This window comes from Lepidochelys kempii, chromosome 14 (assembly GCF_965140265.1).
Source record: "Lepidochelys kempii isolate rLepKem1 chromosome 14, rLepKem1.hap2, whole genome shotgun sequence".
Classification (NCBI taxonomy): domain Eukaryota; kingdom Metazoa; phylum Chordata; order Testudines; family Cheloniidae; genus Lepidochelys; species Lepidochelys kempii.
In genome coordinates this window covers 845,362-872,418 of record NC_133269.1, presented here as the reverse complement: position 1 = coordinate 872,418, position 27,057 = coordinate 845,362, and the positions used below count along the sequence as shown (strand labels likewise).

The window sequence follows — 27,057 nt, the reverse complement described above, 5'->3', positions numbered from 1 at the left end:
CCACTGTTGGAAGACAGGATACTGGGCTAGATAGACCTTTGGTCTGATTCAATGTGATTGTTCTTATGTAAGAGGAAGGAATTGGCGGTCAAGCTGAAGGTGGAAGGCAATTTGGGTAAAAGAGATCATAAAAAATCTTGTCACCTGTCCCCTTTGAACCTAGTTTAAAGCCCTCCTCACTAGGTTAGTGAGCTCGTTCATGAAGATGTTCTTCCCCTTCTCGGTCAGGTGGCCCCCAACTCTTCCCAGCAGGCCTTCTTCCTGGAACAGCATCCTAGAGTGGAGGAAGCCAAAGCCCTCCCACAGACACCATCTCTGTGGCCATGCATTCATCTTCAGGATGTGTCCCGCCTGCCTGGGCCCTTGTCTTCAACCAGGAGGATGGAAAAGAACACAACCTTGTTACAGTCTGTATGGTAACACCCATTGTTTCATGTTCTCTGTGTATATAAAATCTCCCCACTATATTTTCCACTGTATGCATCCGATGAAGTGAGCTGTAGCTCACGAAAGCTTATGCTCTAATAAATTTGTTAGTCTCTAAGGTGCCTCAAGTACTCCTTTTCTTTTTGCGGATACAGACTAACACGGCTGCTACTCTGAAACCTGTCAACAACCTTGTTTAATTTTGAACATCTTCAGGGTCATGTTAACAGCTTTGACTCTGGGCCCATTGATTCCATCTAAATTAATACAGCATCTCCCAACTCAGAGGTGCTCTATGCAATTGGTGCATAGCCGCAGCCTGGAGTGTGGGAGTGCGGGAAAGAGGGGCTGCATTTGCTACACATTGTGTGATTGGAGGAGCTGCAGCTGTGGTTTCAGGCTGACAGCAACATTAAAGCTGTCTAAGGCCTCCCTTTGCATCAGCTTTCACCCCTGCCTCTGGGCTGGCTGAGCTGCCAAAAGATCCTGCAGTGGCTGGGGCTGCACCCACTTCCACCCCAGAGACTTGGGCCCTGACGCTCCTTTCAGAACTGCAGCCCGAACAGATAATGGAGAGACCTGAAACATCAAAACGGGGAAAACTAGGAAGAGTCATTGGAAAAGCATCTGAGTGCACAAGAGTTGTGTGCATGCACGGCTCGACCTCTGCCTGAGCGGTGTCCAGCTACGACCAACGGGCACGGACACAGCTCGAGGGTTGAGAGCAAACTGATGTGGAATCTGGAGAGGGACAAGGCAGCATGCCTGGCTGCAGCCCTGTTGTGAGGCGTCTCCTTGCTCCTTAGCTGGGCCTCCATGGGGCAGTTCAGCATGTCTCCACAGAGCTGCCACCAGTAATGCAAGGCCCATCCCGCCATTCCCTTGGGTCAGGGTGTCCTCTCAGCCATTCCCCAGCTCTGCATGCACTGGCCAGCAGACCAGTAGCTGAACAGAAGTGGGAGCATGGGTGGTAAATCAGCCCCCGTATCCAGCCAGCCATGGAGCAGCCTGGGAGCAATGGACAGAGGTGCACAGAGACAAGCTCAAAAGGACTAACCAGCTTTTATTTACAACACTCCTCAAGTGACAGACAGAGCGAAAGAACAACATAGGTCATTGACTTAACAACAAAGGGAAGGTAATAGTGACCACAAATCCTGCCTGCACCGCTCTTAGCCCTGCAGTGGCTGGCTGCCAGTGCCTGCCACCACCTGTGCTGGGCAGAGCACTTGGCAGCTCCCCTCCCTGCAAGCGCCCAGGCAGGGGGCTGCTCCCGCAGCACTGCAGGGACAGGATGCTGGTCTCTGAGACCACAATCCTCCTACAGTGCTGGTGACAGCTGCTTGACTGGTGGGGTTGTGCTTCACAGGGCAATAGTGATGGCAGAACCACTCAGAGTGGGGCCATGCTGAGACCCCCCGAGCCTTGTCAGGTACTAGGGTCCCAAAAGGGCCATTTCCCAAAGTGCTTTCCGAGCCCAGGGGTGGGGAGGGGGCATTCAGCCTGGCACTGCAGCAGCAGCCTACTATAAACTGCCCTCGCTAAGGGATGTTTAGGAAGCGAGCTGGGCTCCACGAGGGGCTGTGTAACTACCTCCCTTCCAGGCCCACCCCACAGAACAGGCCTGGCCAGGAAGGGGGTTACTGCACAGAGGGCCCAGACAGCTGGAGGGAGGGGGACAGGAAGGGGGCAGGAGGGCTGGGGAATCCCTCTAGTACTAACATTGGGAGATGTCGCCCAGGCAAGGATGCAGATAGAAACAACTTCCCACAGCCAAGCCTCCCTCAGCAAGTGCTGCTCCACCCCACCCTTCCTGCCTGGAAGGAGCTGTCAGGGCACCTAGCAAGGAGCGGAGAATAATCCACGGCTCCAGCTGTAAATGCACCTTGGTCTCTGGGGCTCAGGGCCAAGGGTGCACCCCTTTTAGCTCCAGCGGAGCAAGGCCTGGCAGGAAGCAGCTCTGCCCTCCAAACCATGGGACCTGCCTCAGCCCAATTATGGGGAAGAAAGCCAGTCAGCTCTTTAATATGGACAATATCTTAGAGTCCCACAAACCCAGAAGCTGTTAGCAACCAAGAGCTAGGGGCTCAGCTGCAAACTAACCTCACCCACTTGACAAGCAAGGGGAGGGGGAAGGGTCGCGTGCCCAGCAGCACGGCTGTGGGGAAGGCCTGCAAGCCCACTGGCACTGAGTAGCCATGGGCATGGGGCACACAGCAGGGACCAACAATGCATGCTCCTCCTCCAGCCTCTGAACATGCCCAACCTTCTCCTCTCAGCCTGTCTGCAACAAGAGCTGCTCCTCGATACCTGGGGGAAGGAGCGAACAAGGCTTGGCCTCCACTGGCCCAAATGCAGCCACTCAGCTCTGTCCTCCCTAGCACCAGAGCCCCAGGGACCACACCAACCACTCGGCAGCCAAAGAGCAGCCCAGGGCCGACTGAGGACAGAGCTGGGAGGAAGAGTAAGCTGACTTTGTGGGCCCAACACATGGTAGAGAAAGGCAGCCCGAGACGAGGCTACAGGGAAGGGGCAGGAATCCAGTACAACATGCTCTAGGCATCTGCAATGGAGTTCAAACTTGGGCAGCTTCAGAGCCAGCCCCAAAGCGCCCAGCTCTTCCACGGGCAGAACACAGACCGGAGGAGGAAATCAACACAAAATCTTCAAATTAAATTTGCTTGAGGACCTCAGGACACCAGCCAATCAGCAGGCAGAACCTGCCTTAGGATTTCTTAGCATCCTGTGTGTTTCTCCTCTTCAGATCGCTCAAGTCAACAGGTTTAAATGCTGTGAGGAGGAAGGGAGGAGAACTCAGTAAGGGGGCTGGGCTCAGCACTGCCAGCATCACCCTACCCCCCTCAGGGCTCAGCACTGCATCACCCCTGCACAAGATCAGTGTTGCCAGCACCTGCCACGCCAACACACACTCTTCAGGAGCCCAGGCTCAAGAACCACAGGTCTCCTCTGCCCCTCATCATGAAATGCCGTTTGTCCCACTGGCTTGCAGGCTCCCAATCTGGTCACCCTCATTCACCCTCTTGTAGCTGGATGGAGTGGCCAGAGCTGTACATTCAGTTAGGATGAGACACTGGTGTCCCGAGGGGGTTCCTCCCCTCTCAGCAGCCCGTGCTCTGCTCCACTTACTTCAGCACCGTTGGCACTTGTTCCCCTGGATGGGCCAAAGACCCCCCAGGCAAACTCACCCTTTAGGCTGGGGTTTGGTATCTTCTCCACATACTCTTCCACCAGGCCCCTCTCACTGCCCGACATCTGGTTGCGAAGGTCTCGCTCCACACACTGCCAGGCTGGGGAAGGAGCACAGCGAGAGAGGGAAGGGAGGGTGCTGTGCCTGCTACAGGACATGCCGAGGGCTCCCTCCAGCTGCTCCCACGCTCTCATCCCAGCCCTCAAGAACCCCATTCCCCTGCACACACCAGGTAACTTCACCGTTTCATAGAGTTTAAGGCCAGAAGAGACCATTAGATCATCTAGTCTGAGCTCCTGTATGTCACAGGCCATTGAATCGAATCCAAACAATGGTACTGGTACATTACTCAATGGAAATGGCAGAATTGTCAATAAATATTCAGAAACAGAAGAATAATATTTCTGTTGTGTATTTGGGAAAAAGCCACATGATGTAGTCATATCATATGATGATGATGAAGAAACACTTTCTATTCCAACTGTGGATGTTAAACAAAAGCTACTAAAGTTGGACATTTTTAAATCAGCAGGTCCAGACAACTTGCATCCAAGAGTTTTAAAAGAGCTGTCTAAGGAACTTGCTGGACCATTAATGTTGATTTTCAATAAATCATGGAATACTGGGGAAAATCCATTAGAAATTACCTCACTCATCGATATCACCCATTAACAACCACTTTGAGATCTGTCAGTGAGACAGTTTTTAATCCATTGAACGTGTATGTCCTGTTAGTTCTATATAATGCAAGTTTTTTAATCAAAATTGTATGTGGTACCAAGTGAAATGCCTTGGAAAAATCTAAGTTTACTATATCAACACAGTTGCCTTTATCAACCACACCTCTAATCCTGTCAAAAGACAACACGTTTGTTTGACAAAACTTGCCTTCACATTAATTATATTTTTAGCCTCTAATTCTTTGTTGACTGAGTCCTGAACTAAACATTCCATTATTTTACCCAGGATCAATGTCAGGTTCCCAGTCTAAATCTTGCTGGGTCATCCCTTTTATCCTTTTAAAATTTACATTTGCAGTCCTCCTGTCCTTTGGAATTTCCCAGTTTTCCAAGATTCGTTAAATATTAAAATTAGTGGTTCAGCAAGATCCTCAGCAGTTCCTTTAAGACTTCTGGGTGTAAGTTATATGGGCATGCTGATATGAAAATGTTTAATTTTAGCAGATGCTGCCTCACACTCTCCTATCTTGTTACAGATAGTAAACTTTCTATTCCATCCACATCATATTAGCTGGACGTATAAGAACGGCCATATTGGGTAAGACCAATGGTCCAGCTAGCCCAGCATCCTGTCTTCCAGCAGTGGCTGGTGCCAGATGCTTCAGAGGGAATGAACAGAAGGGGGAAATTTATCAAGTCATCCATCTCTGTCATCCAGTCCCAGCTTCTGGCAGTCAGGGGTTTAAGGACACTCAGAGCATGGTGTTGCGCCCCTGACCATGTTGGCTAATAGCCATTGATGGATCTATCCTCCATGAACTTATCTAATTCTTTTTTGAATTCAGTTACACTTTTGGCCTTCACAACATCCCATGGCAATGAGTTCCCCAGGTTGACTGCGGTATAGAAATCATAGAACTGGAAGGGACCTCGATGCAGTTAGTAGTTCTGCAATTTCACATTTGAGTTCCTTCTGTAGTCTTGGGTGATACCATCTGGTCCTGATGATTTATTACTGTTTAGTTTATCAATTTGTTCCAAAACTTCTTCTAATGACAACTCAATCTGGGACAGTTCCTCAGATTTGTCACCTAAAAAGAACAGTTCAGGTGTGGCAATCTCCCTCATACCCTCTGTAGTGAAGACCGATGCAAAGAATTAATTTAGCGTTTCCATAATCCCTTTTCTTCCTCATGTATTCCATTAGCACCTCAATCATCCAGCTGCCCCACTTTTTGTTTGGCAGGCTTCCTGCTTCTGATGTATTTTAAAAAAATGTTGCTTTTGCTAATTGGTCTTCAATTTTTTTGTGCCCAATTATACTTTTACACTTGATCTGACAGAGTTTATCCCCCTTCTATATTCCTCACTAGGATAGGACTTCCAATTTTTAAAAGGATGCCTTTTTGTCTCTAACCACCTCTTATACTCTGTTGTTCAGCCATGGTGGATTTGTTTGGTCCTCTTACTGGTTTATTTTTTTTTAATTTGGGGGTATACATTTTGTTTAAGTCTCTATTATGGTGTTTTTAACTACTCTCCCTATAATTTGCAGGCATTTCACCCTTTTGACTGTTCTTTTTAACTTTCATTTAACTATCTTACTCATTTTTGTGGAGTTCCTCTTTTTGAAGTTAAATGTGGTGAATTTCTTTATTTTTCCCCTTACAAGGACATTAAATGTAATTACATTATGGCCACCATTACCAAGCAGTTCAGCTATATTCACCTATTGGACCAGATCCTGTGCACCATTTAGGACTAAATCAAGAACTGCTTCTCACTTTTTGGGTTCCAGGACTAGCTGCTCCAAGAATCAGCCATTAATGGTGTCTAGAAATTTTATCTCTGCTTCCTGTCCTGAGGTGACACGTATCCAGTCAATATGGGCATAGTTGAAATACCCCATAATTATTGGGTTTTCTGTTTTTGTAGCCTCTCTAATCTCCCATAACATTTCACAATCTCGGTCACCATCCTGGTCAGGTGGTTGGTAGTATATTCCTACAGCTATAATCTTATTATTGAAGCATGGAATTTCTACCCATAGAGATTCTATAGTACAGTTTGATTGATTTTAAGATTTTTACTATATTTGACTACACTATACGTCCTCCTGCATTCCAAATACTGTACAGAGATATCTATTGAACATTTCTGCATCTCTATTTACAATTTTATCATCCGTCATGGGGTATTTCTTGTTCCGACTATGTTTTAAAAATGCCTTATCTTTAACTCTATTGCCCATTGATATTTCATTGATTCCTTTGGTTTCTCTTACCAATCATCCACATTTTTTAACTTTTAACTTCTATAAATTGCTATTTACTTCCATTCTTTATATATAAATTTTGTTTTATTGCCTCTTCCACAACTCCTTTTAACCAGACTGGCTTCTTGGCCAGCATAACTTTTTTCATGTCTGTGGAATCATGGCTTTTTGGACATCCAATAGGATATCCTTGAACAAGTCCCAGTTTCCACTGACACTTCATACTTTAAATTTAATGTTCCCAGACAGTTATGGCAACAATTGCTTTTAGCTTTGGAAAATGAACTCTTTTAAAGTTCTAAATATAGCGGACACTCGTGTCACTATAGTGCGGATTCGCATATAGCACGGTCATGGCAATGGATCCCAAATTTAAATATTTAAATCGGGATCCATGGTAACGCGCATGAATCCTGAACCCCGCGTTCTAGCGAGGGTCCGGTGTATATATATTAGTGTTTGGTGCCATGTTCTGTTTGCACAACATAAATGTAACGAGATCATGATCACTGGTACTCTAGGCTACTGGTAATTTTTAGGTCACCAAGTAACAATTCTTTGTCCATCAGAATGAGGTCCAACCCCACCTTCCCAGTCCCCATTTCCTTATCACCCTGCTTCACAGTCCAATGTGTCTCCCTCCAACTTCACAGTGGGATCACATACATGGAAGTGCCTTCACTGTGGGCTTGGTAAAGAGGAAAGACTGCACTAGGAGGATGGGGAGGGCAGATACCTGCAAGAGCACGGGGGACCTGGCATGTGTCTGGCCTGGGTGCTAAGTACCCCATGAACAGTCACCCTGGCTCCCGCTTTAAATGGCACGTATGCACTTGCAGGCTGGAACCTTCCCCCAGGCAGACTGCACCCCACTCTGGAGGCCACTCGCCAGCAGCTCCCTATAGGTGGCAGCTCACAGACAGACACAGCACAGTTACATTCAAAGGGTTTCTTTGCAAACCTCAGGGATCGAAGCTTCATTTTACTTTTTAATTGAAGGACTAAATTCTCCAGAAATGGCCAGGGTCAAAGGTACTCCAGAGATTAGGATTTTCACATGCGTGGTGCTTTTCTACCAGGCCTTGCCTCCCCTCCATAGCACCACATGACCCCAGGGGACTCAGCAACACAAAGACTGCCTGTTTCCTGTGCATTCATTCAGCAATGGCTTCATTCAGTCAGAGGGCGTTGCTGTTGGGCAATGGGCTGTTGTTGGAAAGACCATCCCAGACACTGGCAGGGGACGAGAAGCCCTTAGAAGAGTCTCCTAAGGGTTGTTCAAGCCTCAGCCAGGCTATGGAAGGGGCTTCTCCACACACTGGGTCCTCTTAACTTGGTCAGTTCGAAATCAGTTTGATTCCTCTCTCCTTGTCTGACAGGGGTTTCCTCAGCTCAGCAGGCTCAGGAGACATGAGACAGCCCAACGGCTGCTGAGACAGGGACTGTCCCACAAGGGAGTTTTACCTGGGCCTGGTTTGATTTGCTTCATGTTCGCAGTAAGGCCTCACTCTTCTGGCTGAGAGACTGAGATGTCTGTTGAGAGCCTGTGAATGAGCAAAGTCATGCCTGCCACATAGCAGAGGCCACCACCCAGTGCCTGCTCTGGGCTCATTCCAGTGTCGTGGTTCTGCCATAGCAATTGGTGGGTAGCAGAGTCACACAGCAACGTAGACTATCATTGCAAGGCATATTAAGTAGTCGCATCCCTCTCCTCACCATCACTCCATACGGAATGGAAACTAACGGGCCCTAGGCTATCAACGCAGAGAGAACAGCTCAGGAGCACGCGATGGGATGAGTAAAGCTCCACACTCCTCAGCTCAGGGAGGAAGCAGCGGCCACACCGTTCTCTGACTGCTTCTTGCCCGCTGCTCTGATGAGGCCCCATGGCAGAAAGCCCCTTGTGGAATTCCAAGGCTGAAAAGCAAGTGGCACCAGAGAGGAAGGGAGCCTGGGGAGAAAACATGGACTGGGGGAGTTGCAGATCCTGGATCACTCACCCACCTTCGTAAATGAAGCGCACATTCTCCTCGTGAGCAGGGGTGAAAATCTCACTGCTGTTGCTTGGGGAGCGAGGGCTGCTGTTCCTCTTGCCATTGTAAACAACCCTGGAAACAGGGGAGCTGAAACCAAAGCACAAATCCTGATGAGAGCTCATGGGCAGATGGGGAGAAGTGCAAAGCTCTGGAATGAACCTCAGAGAGGGAGTGCAGAAAATCCTGCAGCAAAGGCCCTGGCGCAAGCAGCCATGCAAGCTCGCACCTCCCCAACCCTGAAACCAGCAGCATGGCTCCGAGCTCAGGAAAAGTAAAGCCATTACTGTTCCCGCCCTGCCTAGCCCCATGGCATCCCCCCCAAAGGGACTCCATGCCCCTGCCCCCTGCCCTGCCCTCATCCACAGGCTCTCTGCTATGTGTGAAAGTGTCTCACCTGGTCATGGCTGCCTCCTTACTCAGACCTCTCTAGTCCTGCCTTTGTCAGCACAGACCTTGGCAGATAGGAGATGGATGCTGAAACAAAGTGAAACGGAGCTAAGTGTGTGCGGGAGCCACGGTGTCTCCAGACTGCCAGCACCTTCTCTATGCAGTCACCCCCAGCTAGGGCTTAACGTGCTCACATACTGCAGCTAAGAGCATTGCATCAAAGCCTAGAGAGGTCACAGAGAGACCCAGGGAGCCAGCTCCTTAGCTTAGGTCTGGGTGGCTGCATTCTGACCCCAGCTGCTGCAGCGCTCCTCAAGAAGTGAATGAGAAGGATTTCAGATGTGGGTCTTACTACTTTAACCCCACTGTTGGCAATTCCAGGGGGCTCAATGCCATCCGTGATCAGGGCAATGCCAGTACAGATGAAGTTGTACAACTTCCCTAATGTGGGCATAGTTACACTGGTATAAAAGTGCTTATAACCAGGATAGCTATTCCCACACAGCAAAGGGAACAAGCTATAGCCGGACAAGGCATCTCTGCCCCAGTGTAACTGCATCCACACTATGGCTTATACTGGTATAACTATATTGGTAAAAAACTCAGCCCTTGACTGACAGTTCTCCAGGCACAGATACTGTGCGTGCAGCAGGCCTTCAGGTGCAAAACGGCAGCAAACTTGGTGTCACCCTGAAAGAGAGGGGAGACACATCCAGGGTGATGCTGAAGTCTGCCAAGGAGAACAAACAAAGGAAATGTTAGGCTGAAGAGCTTCCTGGCTCCAAGACCCCGCAGGCTGCTGGGGGGATGGCCATTGCTTGGGACATTTAAAACCATCCTGGCCAATGCACTAGGAAATGGGGGGAAGCGGCAGAACAAAACTTCTGGTTGCAGTGGGACTGTGGGAAGGGGTGGGGATTGCTGCAGAGCTGCGCACAGAGGCGCCCGTGAACCAGGTCTGGCTGGCATTACTCCCAGCACGCACATCCCCAACCTGGGCTCTCCCCAGGGTATTTTTGAAGATAGGCTCTATGATTAGAGGCAGAGGGGCTGAGAGCTGTAACACCTCTGGGGGTGGGGATACCAGTGTTGCTCTGTCACTCGTCCTGCGCCCTCCTCAGCTGTAGCCAAGAAGCTGTAGGCAGGTGGGGGTTGAGGTGGGGGTGCGGGGGCTGGGGAGGTGCCTGCTATTTTAGGATTAAAGGGGATTTCTTCCTGCTAGATGTAGGCAGATATGCACAGATGTGTCAGACCCATTGCCATGGCAACGTCCCCGGCATACAGCAGCCTGTTGCAGGAAGAGTGGGGACACATGGCTCTATGAAGGGGCACTCCTAATCACATGAGGGCCCTGCATTTGTGGCCCACCCTTCCCCAGGATCCAGGCAAGAGTTCTCAGCACAGGCCAATTGACGAGAGGCTGTCACTACCAGGGGCTCAGGGTGGCTGGCATTGGGGGGAGGGTTATCATAGGGGGGCTGTCAGTGCTAGGAGCCCAGGGGGGCTGGCACAGGGGGGCTGGGGGCTGTCACTGCCACGGGCCTGGGAAGGGCGGTGTGTGGGGAGATTATCATAGCGGACTGTTGCTGCCAGGGCCCCAGGGGCCGGCACAGGGAGCAGTCAGTCACTGCCTGGGGCCCCAGGGGGCTGGTACATGGGGTGTATCTTGGGGAGCTGTCACTGCTAGGGCATGGGAGGCTGACCTGGGGGGGGGCAGTTATCATGGGGGGCATCACTGCTGAGGGGGGATAGCACGGGAGGTGCTGTTAGTGCCAGGACCCAAGGGGGTATCTGTAGGGGTGTCAGTACTTGGCCTGGGGGTATCAGGTGTGTGCATGTGTCACTGCATGGCCCGGGGGGGTCGGGGGTCAGAGACAGGAGACGGGGGGTGGGGGGGGTCAGTGCATGGCCCGGGGATATCGGGGATCAGAGACAGGAGACTGAGGGGGGGGGTCAGTGCATGGCCCGGGGATATCGGGGTCAGAGACAGGAGGCGGGGGTGGTCACTGCATGGCCCGGGGGGGTCGGGGATCAGAGACAGGAGACTGAGGGGGGGGGGGGTCAGTGCATGGGCCGGGGATATCGGGGTCAGAGACAGGAGGCGGAGGGTCACTGCATGGCCCGGGGGGGGCCGGGGGTCAGAGACGGGAGGCGGGGGGTCACTGCATGGCCCGGGGGGGCCGGGGGTCAGAGACGGGAGGCGGGGGGGTCACTGCATGGCCCGGGGGGGCCGGGGGTCAGAGACGGGAGGCGGGGGGGGTCACTGCATGACCCGGGGGGGCCGGAGGTCAGAGACAGGAGGCGGGGGGGTCACTGCATGGGCCGGGGGGGCCGGGGGTCAGAGACGGGAGGCGGGGGGGTCACTGCATGGCCCGGGGGGGCCGGGGGCGGTGCCAGGAGGCGGGGGGGGTCAGTGCATGGCCCGGGGGGGCCGGGGGTCAGAGACGGGAGGCGGGCGGTCACTGCATGGCCCGGGGGGGCCAGGGGCGGTGCCAGGAGGCGGGGGGGGGTCAGTGCATGGCCCGGGGAGGCCGGGGGTCAGAGATGGGAGGTGGGGGGGGTCACTGCATGGGCCGGGGGGGCCGGAGATCAGAGACAGGAGGCGGGGGGGTCACTGCATGGCCCGGGGGGGCCGGGGGCGGTGCCAGGAGGCGGGGGGGGTCAGTGCATGGCCCGGGGGGGTCGGGGATCAGAGACAGGAGACTGAGGGGGGGGGGGTCAGTGCATGGGCCGGGGATATCGGGGTCAGAGACAGGAGGCGGGGGGTCACTGCATGGCCCGGGGGGGGCCGGGGGTCAGAGACGGGAGGCGGGGGGTCACTGCATGGCCCGGGGGGGGCCGGGGGTCAGAGACGGGAGGCGGGGGGGGTCACTGCATGGCCCGGGGGGGCCGGGGGTCAGAGACGGGAGGCGGGGGGGGTCACTGCATGGCCCGGGGGGGCCGGAGGTCAGAGACAGGAGGCGGGGGGGGTCACTGCATGGCCCGGGGGGCCCGGGGGCGGTGCCAGGAGGCGGGGGGGGGTCAGTGCATGGCCCGGGGGGGCCGGGGGTCAGAGACGGGAGGCGGGCGGTCACTGCATGGCCCGGGGGGGCCGGGGGCGGTGCCAGGAGGCGGGGGGGGGTCAGTGCATGGCCCGGGGGGGCCGGGGGTCAGAGACGGGAGGTGGGGGGGTCACTGCATGGGCCGGGGGGGCCGGAGATCAGAGACAGGAGGCGGGGGGGTCACTGCATGGCCCGGGGGGGCCGGGGGCGGTGCCAGGAGGCGGGGGGGGGGTCAGTGCATGGCCCGGGGGGCCGGGGGCGGTGCCAGGAGGCGGGGGGGGTCAGTGCATGGCCCGGGGGGGCCGGGGGTCAGAGACGGGAGGCGGGGGGGTCACTGCATGGCCCGGGGGGGCCGGGGCGGTGCCAGGAGGCGGGGGGGGGTCACTGCATGGCCCGGGGGCGGTGCCAGGAGGCGGGGGGGGGGTCACTGCATGGCCCGGGGGGGCCGGGGGTCAGAGACGGGAGGCGGGGGGGTCAGTGCATGGCCCGGGGGGGCCGGGGGCGGTGCCAGGAGGCGGGGGGGGGTCAGTGCATGGCCCGGGGGGGCCGGGGGTCAGAGACGGGAGGCGGGGGGGTCACTGCATGGCCCGGGGGGGCCGGGGGCGGTGCCAGGAGGCGGGGGGGGGCTGTCGTGCTGCTCCCCTGCCCCGGCCCGGCTCTGGGGGCCCGGGGGTCACTCAGGGGCGCCAGGCTCGGCGGCCCGTTCCCATGGAGACGCGGCGCTCGGGAGGCCCCTGGCCGGGGGGTCTCGGCGCCGCGCGGCTCCGCTCACCTGGGCCCGGGCCGCTCCCGGCTCCTCTCGCCGCTGCCAGGCCGGGACGGAAGTGAGCACGCGCTATCTCAGAGTGGCGCCGCGCGGCGTGGGGGAGGTGCGGCCCCCCGACGCCGGGCCCAGAGCCCCCCCGACGGCCCCCCAGCGCCGGGCCCAGAGCCCCCCCGACGGCCCCCCAGCGCCCACCCGTCCCGGGCCCAGAGCCCCCCCGACGGCCCCCCAGCGCCGGGCCCAGAGCCCCCCCGACGGCCCCCCAGCGCCCACCCGTCCCGGGCCCAGAGCCCCCCCGACGGGCCCCCAGCGCCCACCCGTCCCGGGCCCAGAGCCCCCCCGACGGCCCCCCAGCGCCGGGCCCAGAGCCCCCCCGACGGCCCCCCAGCGCCCACCCGTCCCGGGCCCAGAGCCCCCCCGACGGGCCCCCAGCGCCCACCCGTCCCGGGCCCAGAGCCCCCCCGACAGCCCCCCAGCGCCCACCCGTCCCGGGCCCAGAGCCCCCCCGACACCCCCCCAGCGCCGGGCCCAGAGCCCCCCCGACGGCCCCCCAGCGCCCACCCGTCCCGGGCCCAGAGCCCCCCCGACGGGCCCCCAGCACCCACCCGTCCCGGGCCCAGAGCCCCCCCGACGGCCCCCCAGCGCCGGGCCCAGAGCCCCCCCGACGCCCCCCCCAGCGCCGGGCCCAGAGCCCCCCCGACGGCCCCCCCAGCGCCCACCCCTCCGGGGCCCAGAGCCCCCCCGACGGCCCCCCAGCGCCCACCCGTCCCGGGCCCAGAGCCCCCCCGACGGCCCCCCCAGCGCCGGGCCCAGAGCCCCCCCGACGGCCCTCCAGCGCCCACCCCTCCGGGGCCCAGAGCCCCCCCGACGGCCCCCCAGCGCCCACCCGTCCCGGGCCCAGAGCCCCCCCGACGGCCCCCCAGCGCCGGGCCCAGAGCCCCCCCGACGCCCCCCCAGCGCCGGGCCCAGAGCCCCCCCGACAGCCCCCCAGCGCCCACCCCTCCGGGGCCCAGAGCCCCCCCGACGGCCCCCCAGCGCCCACCCGTCCCGGGCCCAGAGCCCCCCCGATGGCCCCCCAGCGCCGGGCCCAGAGCCCCCCCGACGGCCCCCCAGCGCCCACCCGTCCCGGGCCCAGAGCCCCCCCGACGGCCCCCCAGCGCCCACCCCTCCCGGGCCCAGAGCCCCCCCGACGGCCCCCCAGCGCCGGGCCCAGAGCCCCCCCGACGGCCCCCCAGCGCCCACCCGTCCCGGGCCCAGAGCCCCCCCGATGCCCCCCAGCGCCGGGCCCAGAGCCCCCCCGACGGCCCCCCAGCGCCCACCCGTCCCGGGCCCAGAGCCCCCCCGACGGGCCCCCAGCGCCCACCCGTCCCGGGCCCAGAGCCCCCCCGACGGCCCCCCAGCGCCGGGCCCAGAGCCCCCCCGAAGGCCCCCCAGCGCCCACCCGTCCCGGGCCCAGAGCCCCCCCGACGGGCCCCCAGCGCCCACCCGTCCCGGGCCCAGAGCCCCCCCGACACCCCCCCAGCGCCGGGCCCAGAGCCCCCCCGACAGCCCCCCAGCGCCCACCCGTCCCGGGCCCAGAGCCCCCCCGACACCCCCCCAGCGCCGGGCCCAGAGCCCCCCCGACGGCCCCCCAGCGCCCACCCGTCCCGGGCCCAGAGCCCCCCCGACGGGCCCCCAGCGCCCACCCGTCCCGGGCCCAGAGCCCCCCCGACGGCCCCCCAGCGCCGGGCCCAGAGCCCCCCCGACGCCCCCCCAGCGCCGGGCCCAGAGCCCCCCCGACGGCCCCCCAGCGCCCACCCCTCCGGGGCCCAGAGCCCCCCCGACGGCCCCCCAGCGCCCACCCGTCCCGGGCCCAGAGCCCCCCCGACGGCCCCCCAGCGCCGGGCCCAGAGCCCCCCCGACGGCCCTCCAGCGCCCACCCCTCCGGGGCCCAGAACCCCCCCGACGGCCCCCCAGCGCCCACCCGTCCCGGGCCCAGAGCCCCCCCGACGGCCCCCCAGCGCCGGGCCCAGAGCCCCCCCGACGCCCCCCCAGCGCCGGGCCCAGAGCCCCCCCGACAGCCCCCCAGCGCCCACCCCTCCGGGGCCCAGAGCCCCCCCGACGGCCCCCCAGCGCCCACCCGTCCCGGGCCCAGAGCCCCCCCGATGGCCCCCCAGCGCCGGGCCCAGAGCCCCCCCGACGGCCCCCCAGCGCCCACCCGTCCCGGGCCCAGAGCCCCCCCGACGGCCCCCCCAGCGCCCACCCCTCCCGGGCCCAGAGCCCCCCCGACGGCCCCCCAGCGCCGGGCCCAGAGCCCCCCCGACGGCCCCCCAGCGCCCACCCGTCCCGGGCCCAGAGCCCCCCCGACGGCCCCCCAGCGCCCACCCCTCTCGGGCCCAGAGCCCCCCCGACGGCCCCCCAGCGCCCACCCCTCCCGGGCCCAGAGCCCCCCCCCGACGGCCTCCCAGTGCCCACCCCTCCCGGGCCCAGAGCCCCCCGACGGCCCCCAAGCGCCCACCCCTCTCGGGCCCAGAGCCCCCCCGACGGCCCCCCCAGCGCCCACCCCTCCCGGGCCCAGAGCCCCCCCCCCGACGGCCTCCCAGTGCCCACCCCTCCCGGGCCCAGAGCCCCCCGACGGCCCCCCAGCGCCCACCCCTCCCGGGCCCAGAGCCCCCCCGACGGCCCTCCAGCGCCCACCCCTCCCGGGCCCAGAGCCCCCCCCCGACGGCCTCCCAGCGCCCACCCCTCCCGGGCCCAGAGCCCCCCCGACGGCCCTCCAGCGCCCACCCCTCCCGGGCCCAGAGCCCCCCCGACGGCCCCCCAGCGCCCACCCGTCCCGGGCCCAGAGCCCCCCCGACGGCCCCCCAGCGCCGGGCCCAGAGTCCCCCCGATGGCCCCCCAGCGCCCACCCCTCCCGGGCCCAGAGCCCCCCCAACGGCCCCCCAGCGCCGGGCCCAGAGCCCCCCCGACGGCCCCCCAGTGCCCACCCATCCCGGGCCCAGAGCCCCCCCGACGGCCCCCCAGCGCCGGGCCCAGAGCCCCCCCCGACAGCCCCCGAGTGCCCACCCGTCCCGGGCCCAGAGCCCCCCCGACAGCCCCCCAGCGCCCACCCCTCCGGGGCCCAGAGCCCCCCCGACGGCCCCCCAGCGCCGGGCCCAGAGCCCCCCCGACGGCCCCCCAGCGCCCACCCGTCCCGGGCCCAGAGCCCCCCCGACGGCCCCCCAGCGCCGGGCCCAGAGCCCCCCCGACGGCCCCCTAGCGCCCACCCCTCCCGGGCCCAGAGCCCCCCGACGGCCCCCCAGCGCCCACCCCTCCCGGGCCCAATGCCCTCCCTTTCCAGCACCGAACCCCCCGCTGGGCCCAGAGCCACCCCCCAACACTTGCAGCTCTGGCCTCCCTCCGCAGAGCAACGAGCCACTCCCCTGACAAGTCCTCCCAGGGCTACCCCCCCTGCCAGGCCAAGAGGCCTCTGACCCCCCTTCCAGTGCCAACACCCCTGTCAGGCAAAGAGACACCTCCCATTGGGCCAAGAGCCCTCCTGCCACCTCCCTGAATGCTGGCCCCCCTCTGCTGAGCAAAGAGCTCCCTGCCACCTCCAGCACCGACCCCCTGTGCTGGTCAAAGAGACATAACGTAAGAACGGCCACACTGGGTCAGACAAAGGTCCATCCAGCCCAGTGTCCTGTCTGCTGACAGTGGCCAATGCCAGGTGCCCCAGAGGGAATGAACAGAACAGGGCATCTATCTAGTGATCCCTCCTGTCACTCATTTCCCAACATCTGGGACTTGGAGCTTTAGGGACACCCTGAGCATGAGGTTGCATCCCTGACCATCTTGGCTAATAGCCATTGATGGAGCTGTCCTCCGTGAACTTATCTAGTTTGAACCCAGTTATACTTTGGCCTTCACAACACGCCCTGGCAACGAGTTCCATGGGTTGACTGCGTTGTGTGAAGGAATACTTCCTTCTGTTCATTATGATGATGCCTGTTAATTTCATTGGGTGACCCCTGGTTCTTGTTTTATGTGAAAGGATTAAATTACATTTCCCTATTCACTTTCTCCCCACCATGATTTTATAGACCTCACTCATATCTCCCCTTAGCCGTCTCTTTTCCAAGCTGAAAAGTCCCAGTCTTACTAATCTCTCCTCATACGGAAGCCGTTCCATACCCCTAATCATTTTTGTTGCCCTTTTCTGTACCTTTTCCAATTCTAATATATCTATTTTGAGATCGGGAGACCAGAACTGCAAGCAGTATTCAAGATAGGGGCATACCATGGATTTATATAGTGGCATTATTATATTTTCTGTTTTATTATCTATCCCTTTCCTAATGTTCGCTTTTTTGATTGCTGCTGCACATTGAGTGGATGTTTTCAGAGGACTATCATTTTGTATGTATAGTTGGGATTATATTTTCCAATGTGCATTACTTTGCATTTATCCGCATTGAATTTCATCTGCCATATTTGTTGTCCAGTCACCCAATTTAGCGAGATCCCTTTGTAACTCTTTGCAGTCAGCTTTGGACTTGACTATCTTAAGTGATTTTTGTATCATCTGCAAACTTTGCCACCTCACTGTTTACTCCTTTTTCCAGATCATTTATGAATATGTTGAACAGCACTGGGTCCAGTACAGATCCTTAGGGGACCCCGCTATTTACTGCTCTCCCTTGTGAAATCTGGTCTTTTTTTCTTACGCTTTATTTCCTATTTTTTAAGCGATTCTGATCCACGAGAGGACCTTCCCCCTTATCCCGTGACTGCTTACTTTGCTGAAGAGCCTTTGGTGAGGGCCCTTGTCAAAGGCTTTCTGAAAGCCCAAATACAGTATGCTGCCTGTATCTTGTCCATATGTTTACTGACCTCTCCGAGAATTCTAATAGATTTGTGAGGCAGGATTTCCTGGAACATAAGCCATGTTGACTTTTCCCCAGTGTATCATGTTCATCTGTGAATCTGATCATTCTGTTCTTTATTATAGTTCCAGCCAGTTAGCCTGGTACTGAAGTTGGGGTTACCGGCCTGTAATTGCCAGGATTGCCTCTGGAGACTTTTTTTTTTTTTTTTAAATTGGCATTACATTAGCTATCCTCTAGTCATCTAGTACTGAGGTTGATTTAAGCAGTAGGTTACATACCACAGTTAGTTCTGCAATTTCGTATCTGCATTTTGTCCGAACTCTTGGGTGAATGCCATCTGCTTCCGGTGACTCTTATTTATCAGTTTGTTCCAAAACCTCCGCTATTGACTCCTCAATCTGGGACAGTTCCTCAGATTTGTCACCTATAAAGAATGGCTCAGGTATGGGAGTCTCCCTCACATCCTCTGCAGTGAAGACTGATGCGAAGGATTCATTTAGCTTCTCTGCAATGGCCTTGCCTGCCTGGAGTGCTCCTTTAGTGCCTCATTCACCAGGTGCCCCCTGACTGGTGGCTTCCTGCTTCTGATGTGCTTGAAACAGTTGTTGCTGTTCGTTTTTAAGTCTTTTGCTAGTTTCTCTTCAGCTTCGCTCAGGGCCTGCCCATTTATACTTCTGCACGTGATTTGCCAGAGTTCATGCTCCTTTCTATTTTCCTCACTAGGGTTTGACGTCCAGTTTTAAAAGGATGCTTTTTTTTTTTTTTTTTTTGCCTCTAACTGCCTCTTTTACTCTGTTGTTTAGCCCTGGTGGCGTTTTGTTGGTCTTCTTACTTTTTTTATTTTATTTGGGGTATACATTTTGTTTGAGCCTCTGTTATGATGTTTTTAAAAGATCTCCCGGCAATATGCAGGCATTTCACCCTTGTGACTGTTCCTTTTAACTTCCATTTAAGTAGCTCCCTCATCTTTGTGTAGTTCCTCTTTTTGAAGTTAAATGCTACTGTGGTGGGTTTCCTTTGGCAGTTTTCTGCCTACCCGAGATGTTAAATTTAATTATATTATGGTCACTCTTACCGAGCAGTCCAGCTATCTTCACCTCTTGGACCAGAGCCTGCGCTCCATTTAGGACTAAATCAACAATTACCTCTCTCCTTGTGGTTCTAGCACATACTGCTCCAGAAGCCGTCATATATGGCGTCTAGAAGTGTTATCTCTGCATCCTTTCCTGAGGTGGCACATACCAAGTCAATATTAGACTAGTTGTAATCCCACATTATTACTGAGGTTTCTTCCTTTGTAGTTTCCCTCATCTCCCCGAGCATTTCACAATCGCTGTCCCCATCCTCGTCAGGCGGTCAGTAGTGTATTCCCACTGCTATACTCCCACTCTTCAACCATGGAGTTAGTTTCACGCTGGCAGGTTTGGGGTGTTATTTATTGAGAGTTATTGGGCTAAGCTTAGAGGGTGTTTGTGAGATGTATCCTCTCTCCTCCCCCCAGTATATTTCTTTTATAGGGAGCTTTTTGTGGCAGGTTATAGTGCATCAGTCCCCTGCCCTGCTGCTGAACTCTTACTCCAGCCAAACTCCTTACCTGGGCAGCTCACTCTGCCGGGTGCTCTCTCACTGTCAAGGCTCTCTGCTTGGTGCAGGACCTGGCAGGAATGCTGCTCTAAACTCCCTCCCTTTGCTGCTCCTCTGCTCACCTGGGAGCTGTTTTTTTTAACCTCCCCGTTCAACCTGATTTAGCCCTGCCCCTTGTCAAAGGCCCCTCCCTCAAAGGCCCCCACCTACTAACCCGGCTCCGTTCACCAGCTGCTCAGGTCCATACCAAGCCACTCTCTCCTCGTTCAGCCCCCAGCTCTCAGCCCTGTCCTTCTCTGATGCCCAGAGGGAAGGAATAATAGTGGAGCCACCCAGCAGTGCCCATGCCAGAGCTGAGTGAGCGGGGCTGCTCTGCAAGCCCTTTGCTGAGTGGTGGGTGTTCCCAGGGCTTGCCGTTTGGTCTGCAAGTGGATCTGCTTGATTTGTACTGGTGCACAGGGCCCAATGCAAGGGTTCCGGGTGTGGTGACGTGCCCAAGTGCTGCTGTGTTATACCCACTCCCTCTCCCCAGAGCAGCCATTAGAGGAACCCCCCTCCAGCAAGCCCTGGCTAGGTGGACCATGAGTGCCCATGATGGGGATCAGCCTAGGCAGGAGAACCTGGAAACGACTGGGGCTTGAGTCCAAGCTCTGCCGTCAGATGTCAGACACACTATTTTTCCTTGACAGGTGCAATGAGTTTGTTGATTCTTGGTTCTTTCTTTTAATTGAGCATGTGGCTCCCGTGTCATGGTTGCTTCTGCCTCATAGGGATCCTGAAGCAGGTTAGGAGAGGTGATTTTGGGACAACTGTGCTGTTGGGCAAGAAGAGTTACCCCCTACATCTCAGAAACAAAACAATGGTGGCAGCACCAGGCTGTCCGGAAATCAGTTTATTGAAAAAGTAAAAAGTATTTTCAAAGTAACAAAAAGAACCTGGCCACCAGGTCAACCCATTGGACGCTATGGCAGAAAAGCAAAGCTATAAGCTCAATCCAAAATAGGTCTTTTAACACTGACATTATGACAAGATATCTAATCTGTACAGCATCACATGCCCCCTTGAGAGCTGGGCTAACCTTCTCTCTCTCTGCCCCTGGACGGACAAGGGTTATTCTGAGGAGCTGCAGCTCAAAGAAACAGCTGTAATGCTTCCAGTGAGACAGTGCCACCTGGGCCCTACAGCACACCCCTTCCACACAGCAGAGCCCACCCCATGCCAGCTCACCCCCTGCTTCAGTGACCACACACCAGCGCCAGCCAGAACCAGTGCGTCCAGCCACTGCCCTTTTGGCCAATCCAGTTTTAGCTGAAGATGGACACTGGCTCTGCGGTGGAGCTGAGAGCAGTGGAGAAGGGTCAGTTTCTCCCCATGGTGCACCTGGCGATCCAGGGGTCCTGCAGTACAGTTATTGGGTGAACTCTCTCTGTCTCTAGGCTCTCCTACGCACACGTTACAGCAAGACTCTCGGCTTTCCCTAGACGTCCCAGCTGCCCTGATCAGCAGCCCCCAGGACTGACGACCACACTGCCCCTCCTCCGCTGCTGGAGAGTCTGAGCGAGAGGGGCCCCACGCCAGGAAGAGACTCCTCAGTCCATCCTGGCAGCTTTAAAGAGCTCCACAAGGTCCTTGGAGTCAGCGTCAATGAGGTCAGATGGCTTCTCCCCTTCGTCATTGGTGGCATCAAGCCTGGCCCCTAAAGAGATGAGGTACCTGCAGGAGACAGAGGGAAGGGGCTGCACTGGTGGGCAGGGGTGCTGGAACAATGTGTACAGGGGGAGCCTGAGGGCCTCTGACCCAAACTGCAAACCCTGTGTATAATGGAATCCACTGCAAGCCAGGGGACACGGCAGCATCCAATTCCAGCACCTATGCTGGCGGGTGGGCAAGGCAGCCCAGCGGGGGAGAGCAGACGAGCTTCCAACACCACTTCCTGTAGACAGCCCCAGCTCCTGCAGGACATGGGGCTCCAGGCCTCAGCAGGAAACACTCGGCCTTGGCAACTACCAGGTACACATAGGGTTGCCAACCCTTCAGGACTGGCCTGGAGTCTCCTGGAATGGGCATCGATCTCCCAGTGATTATTGAGAGTAACCCAGGAGATTTTAAGAAAATAACATTACGTCATGTTGGGAAAAAAATCTCCCAGAATAGCTTCAGTCAGAGTTGGCAACCCTAGATAAACAGGGTGTAGGGCAGGCTCCTCCTCCACCGCCCCATGCCAACACCCTGCCCGCCATCTCCCGGAGACCCAGACCAGCATCCTGCCTCCCCAGAGCCTTAAGTCAGCACACCCTGCCTCCCCTCTCCTCCTGGAGACCCAGGCCAGCACACCCTGCCTCCCCTCTCCTCTTGGAGACCCAGGCCAGTGCACCTTGCCTCCCCTCTCCTCCTGGAGACCCAGGCCAGCGCACCTGTCCCCCTACTCCCGGAGACCCAGGCCAGCGCACCTGTCCCCCTACTCCCGGAGACCCAGGCCAGCGCACCTGTCCCCCTACTCCCGGAGACCCAAGTCAACACACCCTGCCCCCCTCCTCCCAGAGCCCCAAGTCAGCACACCCTGCCTCCCCTCTCCTCCTGGAGACCCAGGCCAGCACACCCTGCCCCCTCTCCTCCTGGAGACCCAGGCCAGCGCACCTGTCCCCCAACTCCCAGAGCCCCAAGCCAGCACACCCTGCCTCCCCTCTCCAGGAGCCCAGGCTGGCCAGGTAACTGTCAGCAGGGCTAAGCCAAGCACATGGTGACTGGCGGGTGCTGACCTGGCTATGTGGGTGTGGCCATCGCTGCAGGCCACATGCAGGGGGGTCCAGCCATTCTCATCCTTCTGGTGTATATCCGCGCCATATCGCACCAGCAGTTTGACACAGTCGAGGTTCCCGGAGAGCACGGCTTCATGGAGGGCTGCCATGCCTAGAGAGGGGACTCATCAGCTGCAGGGCCTGACCTGCCTGGCCATGGGGAGCAGAGGGACCTGCCCACACTGAGCCAGGGCGCTGCCCCTTGGGTTCTGGGACATGAGGCGGCAGGAGCTTTGGGAGGAGACAGTGGAGGGCAGGGAGGGGAAAGGGCCCCAGCTTGGAAATGCCCAGCTCCCTTCCCCCCACCCCAGAAAGGAGCTGGCATCAGGTCATATTTTCCCCTTACTGTGGTAAATGGCTCCTTGAATGGCTCAGGCTCTGTAGCCCCCCGCTCCACTGAGCCAGGCAGGGAGAGCTGGGGGGGGAAGGGTTGGTCAGTGACGTGCCAACCCACCCCCGAGCTCTGCCACTAATAGCCTGCATGTCTCCTCCAGGCCTCGGCCCTGAGTCCCAGTTCAGAACCAGGGCTGAAGTAATCTGTGTGGCTGGCTGGGAGCCTGGCACCCAAGCCAGGCTATTTTAGAGAGGGTCTCCAGGGCCTTTTCTGACAGAGGCTGAGGCAGACCCACAAGCGGCAACCAGGTAATAATGACACAGGCCGTCACACCGTCCCCGCCCACACCAACTATTCCTCGGACTAGCCCCAGCCCTACATGCAGGCAGCAGAGTACGGGGAAAGTCACTCAGTGAGTCAGCAGCAGAGCTGGTAACCAAACCGAGGAATCCTGGCTCCTCCTGCACCTCCTCTAACCATAAGGCCCCATTCCCTTCCCAGAGTTGGGAACCCAGGAGTCCTGGCTCCTAGTCCAGTGCTCTAGCCACCAGCTCATGCTACTTCTTTGGGCCTCTCCATTGCCGTTCCCCTCCCTGACTCTGGCCATTCGCACTCTGTAGTCACCGTACATGGTGCTGTGCACATCAAGAGGCAAGGTCCTGGGCTTTAACCGTTCTGCACTGAAGGGCTGGCTCCGTCCATGTCTGCTGGGGTGATGCATTCCCACACTACTGGGTGCCCATCAGCCTGGCATCTGGTACTGGGCTAGCTCCTCCCAGAGGGATTGAAACACTTGGCTCCTATTGATGCTAGACAGGGAATGGGAGCAAGACCTCCTCCACCATCACCAGCCCCTGTGACTTAATTACAATGGGGTGAAAGTCTAACGCCCTGCTCTGCACGGGGTAAGGCTGTGCCTGGCACATCCCCTGCAGGGGCAGGCTTCCCCACCTGGGAACCCCCTGCTGCCGCCCACCCATTAGCTCTGCCAGCACTGCAGGTGTTACTCACCGGAGGGGTAGAGGGTGCTCAAGGTGACCTTCCTGGCTCGGATAAACCTGCCCACCTGCTCCAGGTCCCCCAGTCTGATGCTGTCCTGGAAGAGAATGTCGCTGGGGAAGCGCACCGTCCGTGCAGGCTTGGGGCGCTGGGAGCACCCGCGGTCCTGGGGCAGTGAGGCCGGCTCATAGTATTTCATACTGGTGGGCACCCTGTGAAGCCGGTGAGACGGCACAAGGGCAGAGACACAGTGAGACTGTGACAGCCTGGGTGAGCAGGTGTGGGAGGCAGCACGGAGCCCCGGCTCTGTGTCAGAGCACTGCACACTCTTCGCCCCTGTTCTGGTTGCTTCCTCCTCCGACCAAAGTGAGCCGGAGCCACTAGTTCTGCTGGGGCCTCTCCTGGCAGCCGCAAGCAGCCACCCTCTAGAGCAGCAAGGAAGCTGGGTGCTCCCAGTCCCCGCTGAGCTCGGTGCCAGACCCCCTGCTCAGGGCTGAAGGGCTCCCCCAGCAGCCCCCCTTATATAGCCTCCTGCTGGCTATTTTGGGGACATCCAGCTCATGCTATTTGCCATGAGGTGCTGTAATAGAGCTGCCCTGCCCTCCAGCCTCCCACTTTTGGCACAAGTTAGCGTCTCATCTTACAGCCTACTTGTTGACGAGCCCATCTAAAGGGTCAAGCTGTCTGCTGCCTATGCACGTGCAGCCCCGGTACCTGGCCCCGCTGCAGGCTCCCTGTGGCATGGAAACCAGGACTACCAAAAGAAAAGGCAAGAGTCCATTAGGAACAGGCCTGGGAAACCAGAGACTGATGCATGCAGCAGCCTGCAGAGGCGTGAAACAGTGATGTGTCAAAGCCACAGAAGCCAAGTTAGTGCTGAGGTCATTCCCTTGCCAATGCCTGTGGTCGATCTCCGCTCCTCAAGGCTGGAGCTGCACTGCTGCGGTTCATGGCTGTGCTTGGGCTTGAGCGTCAGAGCTGTAGATCCCATACAGTGGGCATGAGCGCTGGTCCTGGAAGCAGAAGCCCAGCTGCAGAGCAGCACCTCTTGGAGGTCAGCTCGCCCCAGGAACTGCTGGCCCAGGCTGCTCGCAGGGCCAGGCAAGAGAATAGCACCCAGAGCAGAGCTTCAGAGACTCCAGGAACACCTACCGCAGGCACCTGCTGCATTCTCTGCTCCCCCAGCACCGGTCAAAGGGCTGAACTGGACCATCTGCTGGGTGAGGATCTCACAGATCAATTATGTCAAAGGCTATGATTTACTCATGGGTATTTTTAGTAAAAGTCAAGAACAGGTCACTGGCAATAAACAAAAATTACTGTCCATGACTTATACCTGAGACTAAATTGGGGGAGTAGGGAGGGCATGCTGCTCAGGGGCCCAGCAGCACCAGTGACTGCTCTGGCCAGCCACCTGGTGCCACAGACCATGGCTGCTCACGCCACCCTGGGCCTGCTGTCAGGGGCCATCCGAGCAGCAGCTGGTGTGGCTGTCCCTAAAGCCAGCTGCTTGGGTGGCCCTGGGATCAGCCACACTGGCTGCTGCAGAAGTCCCTGAGGTCATGGGAAAATCACAATCCACAACAGACACAGCCCTAGTTACGGTGACTAGAGCAGCAGAGGGGTTCCAGCAACATCTCCTCTCCCAGTCCCCTCCCATTGCAAGGGCGATTGCTTCAGCTATGCTGAAACTGTTTAGTTCTGTTAACCTCAATGCCCAGGGGTTATCCATGCCCTGTACTGGCTGGAGAGCCTTGCGAGAGGGCAAGGGCCAACAAAAACATGATGTTCCTTTGGGAGCTGCCAGCAGAGGTTCAGCACAAAGTCAGCCATGCAGCAACTCCTGTGAACTCAACAGCTGGGCAGGCAGCAAATGGTCATCACTGCTAGTGCTCAGCTGAGAATCACTCACACTATTTATTTCCTTGCTTCCCCCAGACCCACCCCCATTTGTTAGACAGACTCTAGGCTCTTTAGGGCAGAGACTCAGGCTTAGGAGCCATCCCCTCGGATCACAGATTTGGGGGAGAGACAGCTCATACCACTGGATCAGTTGTCCAGGCTCATGCCTGTGCTCAGAGGGCAACCACTAAAGAGCTCAGCCTTGTTTGTGTCAGACAAACCCAGGTGTAAAGGGCTCAGGCTACATACCCCTCCAGAAAATCCCATTTTGTGGGTGGGTGAGGTAACCAGCCAAAAAGCCTTTGCAAAGTAACCATCTTAAGACTCTTTCTCCCCTCCCACCAGAATGTGCAAAGCAGCTGCTTCCACAAAGGGAACAGGTATCAGTGGCCAGCTTCCCGCTGGGCACAGGTGCTGCCTGGTAAATAGTGGGGTAGCCAAGTGGTAATAGGACTTCCTATGGTTCCCTGTGCAGGATGGAGCCCAAGCAGCAGAGCCAGCAGATGGGGAAAGCTTGGGGAACACCCCAGCACACACCTACTTTGGAAGTTGTAGCACTTTCACACGTTACATGCTTAAAGAAAATAGCCTTGGAGACCAAAGTCCTCCACCTAACAGCTCAACCAGCAAAGCAAAGCACCCCACGCAGGCCTTGTGGCTCAGGTAGAAGGACCCTCCTTACAGACTAATCCGGTGGCCTCCTTACTACTGAGTGTGGTGGCTTTTGCTTGGTGAATGCCTGTGCACATGGAGTGACTGAGAAACTAGGGAGTTAAGTTATGATCACAACTCAGGGTGAGGCTCTGTCTCCATCCCCTAGTTGCTGGAGGCACCAGTTCTCTACACCTACATGAAAGGGAAGGCAGCAGGAGGATGTGGCATGACCTTCCTCCCTCCTGTGACCCAGAATATTTGTTTACAAGAATATTTCTGGTGGTCAGTAGCTAGCTTGGTAATAGCAGGGAGACTCAGTAGGATCACGTGACCCTTAGCAGCATAGCAACAAACACCAAGTTCTCTGAATGCAGGTTCCTGGGATTAACTCTGAGGATAATGATGTCCCATCATTTCCACTAGTGCTTTCAGCCAGGGGCATTTGGGATTGATCAGTACCTCAAGCACCCACATCCATGCTCACCTGCTGGCAACACAGGTTGTGTCTTAGTAGGCAGCTACCACACAAGTGCAGGCAGGTTTAGACAGGGTATTAGAGATCCTGGCATAAAATGGCTGGAATACTATTTGTATTCCAACCGCACCCAGAGGCTGCTCTCAAGAGCAAGGGAGATTTTCCCTAGTTGCTCCCATTCAGACCTATGGCAGTCCAGACATTTCATTTCCAACAGCCAGGTGGCATCAACTGCTGTGGGGCAGGTGAACAAAGTGGACTCTGGCTTCCAAGTATATGGTATTGGCCCAACACTGGTCTGCAAGGGGACAAGGCTTGAGCCTTTGGGCCAAGCATGTTTGGGTCTAAGATCATCACAATGTCTGGCTGGACAGTTGAAGGCAAGCTGGTGTGGTATTGCAGAAGTTTATTTTATGGATCCCTTTAATAAGTGATTGACTCAATGCTACTCTCACCAACTTCTTGCATTGCACATCATGGCAATGATTTGGCTCCTGTACAGCACTGCATGTTTCAAGTGGAGGGTCAATATCACTCTTGTAAGGACAGGGAAAAGGAGGTTTAGGGATTTTATCCCGATCACCAAGTCAGCTGCAGGACTCCTTCCCCCACATTCAGACCTCTGAGTCTCTTGCAGAATTCCAGCTG

At 57.6% G+C, this 27,057-nt stretch overlaps 2 protein-coding genes across 3 annotated transcripts; both read right to left on the bottom strand.

The window, feature by feature from the left end:
• Positions 1 to 1,469: 1,469 nt before the first annotated feature.
• MCRIP1 (MAPK regulated corepressor interacting protein 1) lies at positions 1,470 to 12,883 on the bottom strand. Of its 2 annotated transcripts, XM_073310443.1 has the most exons (6): positions 12,826 to 12,883; positions 9,631 to 9,742; positions 9,020 to 9,099; positions 8,594 to 8,712; positions 3,633 to 3,734; positions 1,470 to 3,216 (listed from the first exon to the last, which is right to left on the bottom strand). In XM_073310443.1, exons 3-6 carry the CDS (start codon positions 9,025 to 9,027, stop codon positions 3,152 to 3,154), a joined length of 294 nt encoding a protein of 97 aa, XP_073166544.1. In that variant the 5' UTR covers positions 9,028 to 9,099; positions 9,631 to 9,742; positions 12,826 to 12,883; the 3' UTR covers positions 1,470 to 3,151. The 2 variants fall into 2 exon arrangements, with proteins under 2 accessions (XP_073166544.1, XP_073166543.1); XM_073310442.1 differs by lacking the exon at positions 9,631 to 9,742.
• Positions 12,884 to 20,134: 7,251 nt separating this feature from the next.
• Positions 20,135 to 24,897, bottom strand: PPP1R27 (protein phosphatase 1 regulatory subunit 27). Its single transcript, XM_073310394.1, has 3 exons — positions 23,391 to 24,897; positions 22,007 to 22,157; positions 20,135 to 20,960 (listed from the first exon to the last, which is right to left on the bottom strand). Exons 1-3 carry the CDS (start codon positions 23,575 to 23,577, stop codon positions 20,837 to 20,839), a joined length of 462 nt encoding a protein of 153 aa, XP_073166495.1. The 5' UTR covers positions 23,578 to 24,897; the 3' UTR covers positions 20,135 to 20,836.
• Between the last annotated feature and the right edge of the window lie 2,160 nt (positions 24,898 to 27,057).

What these genes read in the sequence shown, in the direction of transcription:
- MCRIP1 (XM_073310443.1), bottom strand. An exon ending in TGTGCGCTTCATTTACGAAG is followed by an intron (nt 3,735 to 8,593) that starts GTGGGTGAGTGA and finishes CTCCTTCCCCAG; the next exon opens with CCTGGCAGTGTGTGGAGCGA. An exon ending in ACCAAACCCCAGCCTAAAGG is followed by an intron (nt 3,217 to 3,632) that starts GTGAGTTTGCCT and finishes TCCTCCTCACAG; the next exon opens with CATTTAAACCTGTTGACTTG.
- PPP1R27 (XM_073310394.1), bottom strand. Translation starts at nt 23,577, where the DNA reads ATGAAATACTATGAGCCGGCCTCACTGCCCCAGGACCGCGGGTGCTCC. An exon ending in GAGCACCCTCTACCCCTCCG is followed by an intron (nt 22,158 to 23,390) that starts GTGAGTAACACC and finishes TCCCCTCTCTAG; the next exon opens with GCATGGCAGCCCTCCATGAA. An exon ending in GGCCACACCCACATAGCCAG is followed by an intron (nt 20,961 to 22,006) that starts GTCAGCACCCGC and finishes TGTCTCCTGCAG; the next exon opens with GTACCTCATCTCTTTAGGGG.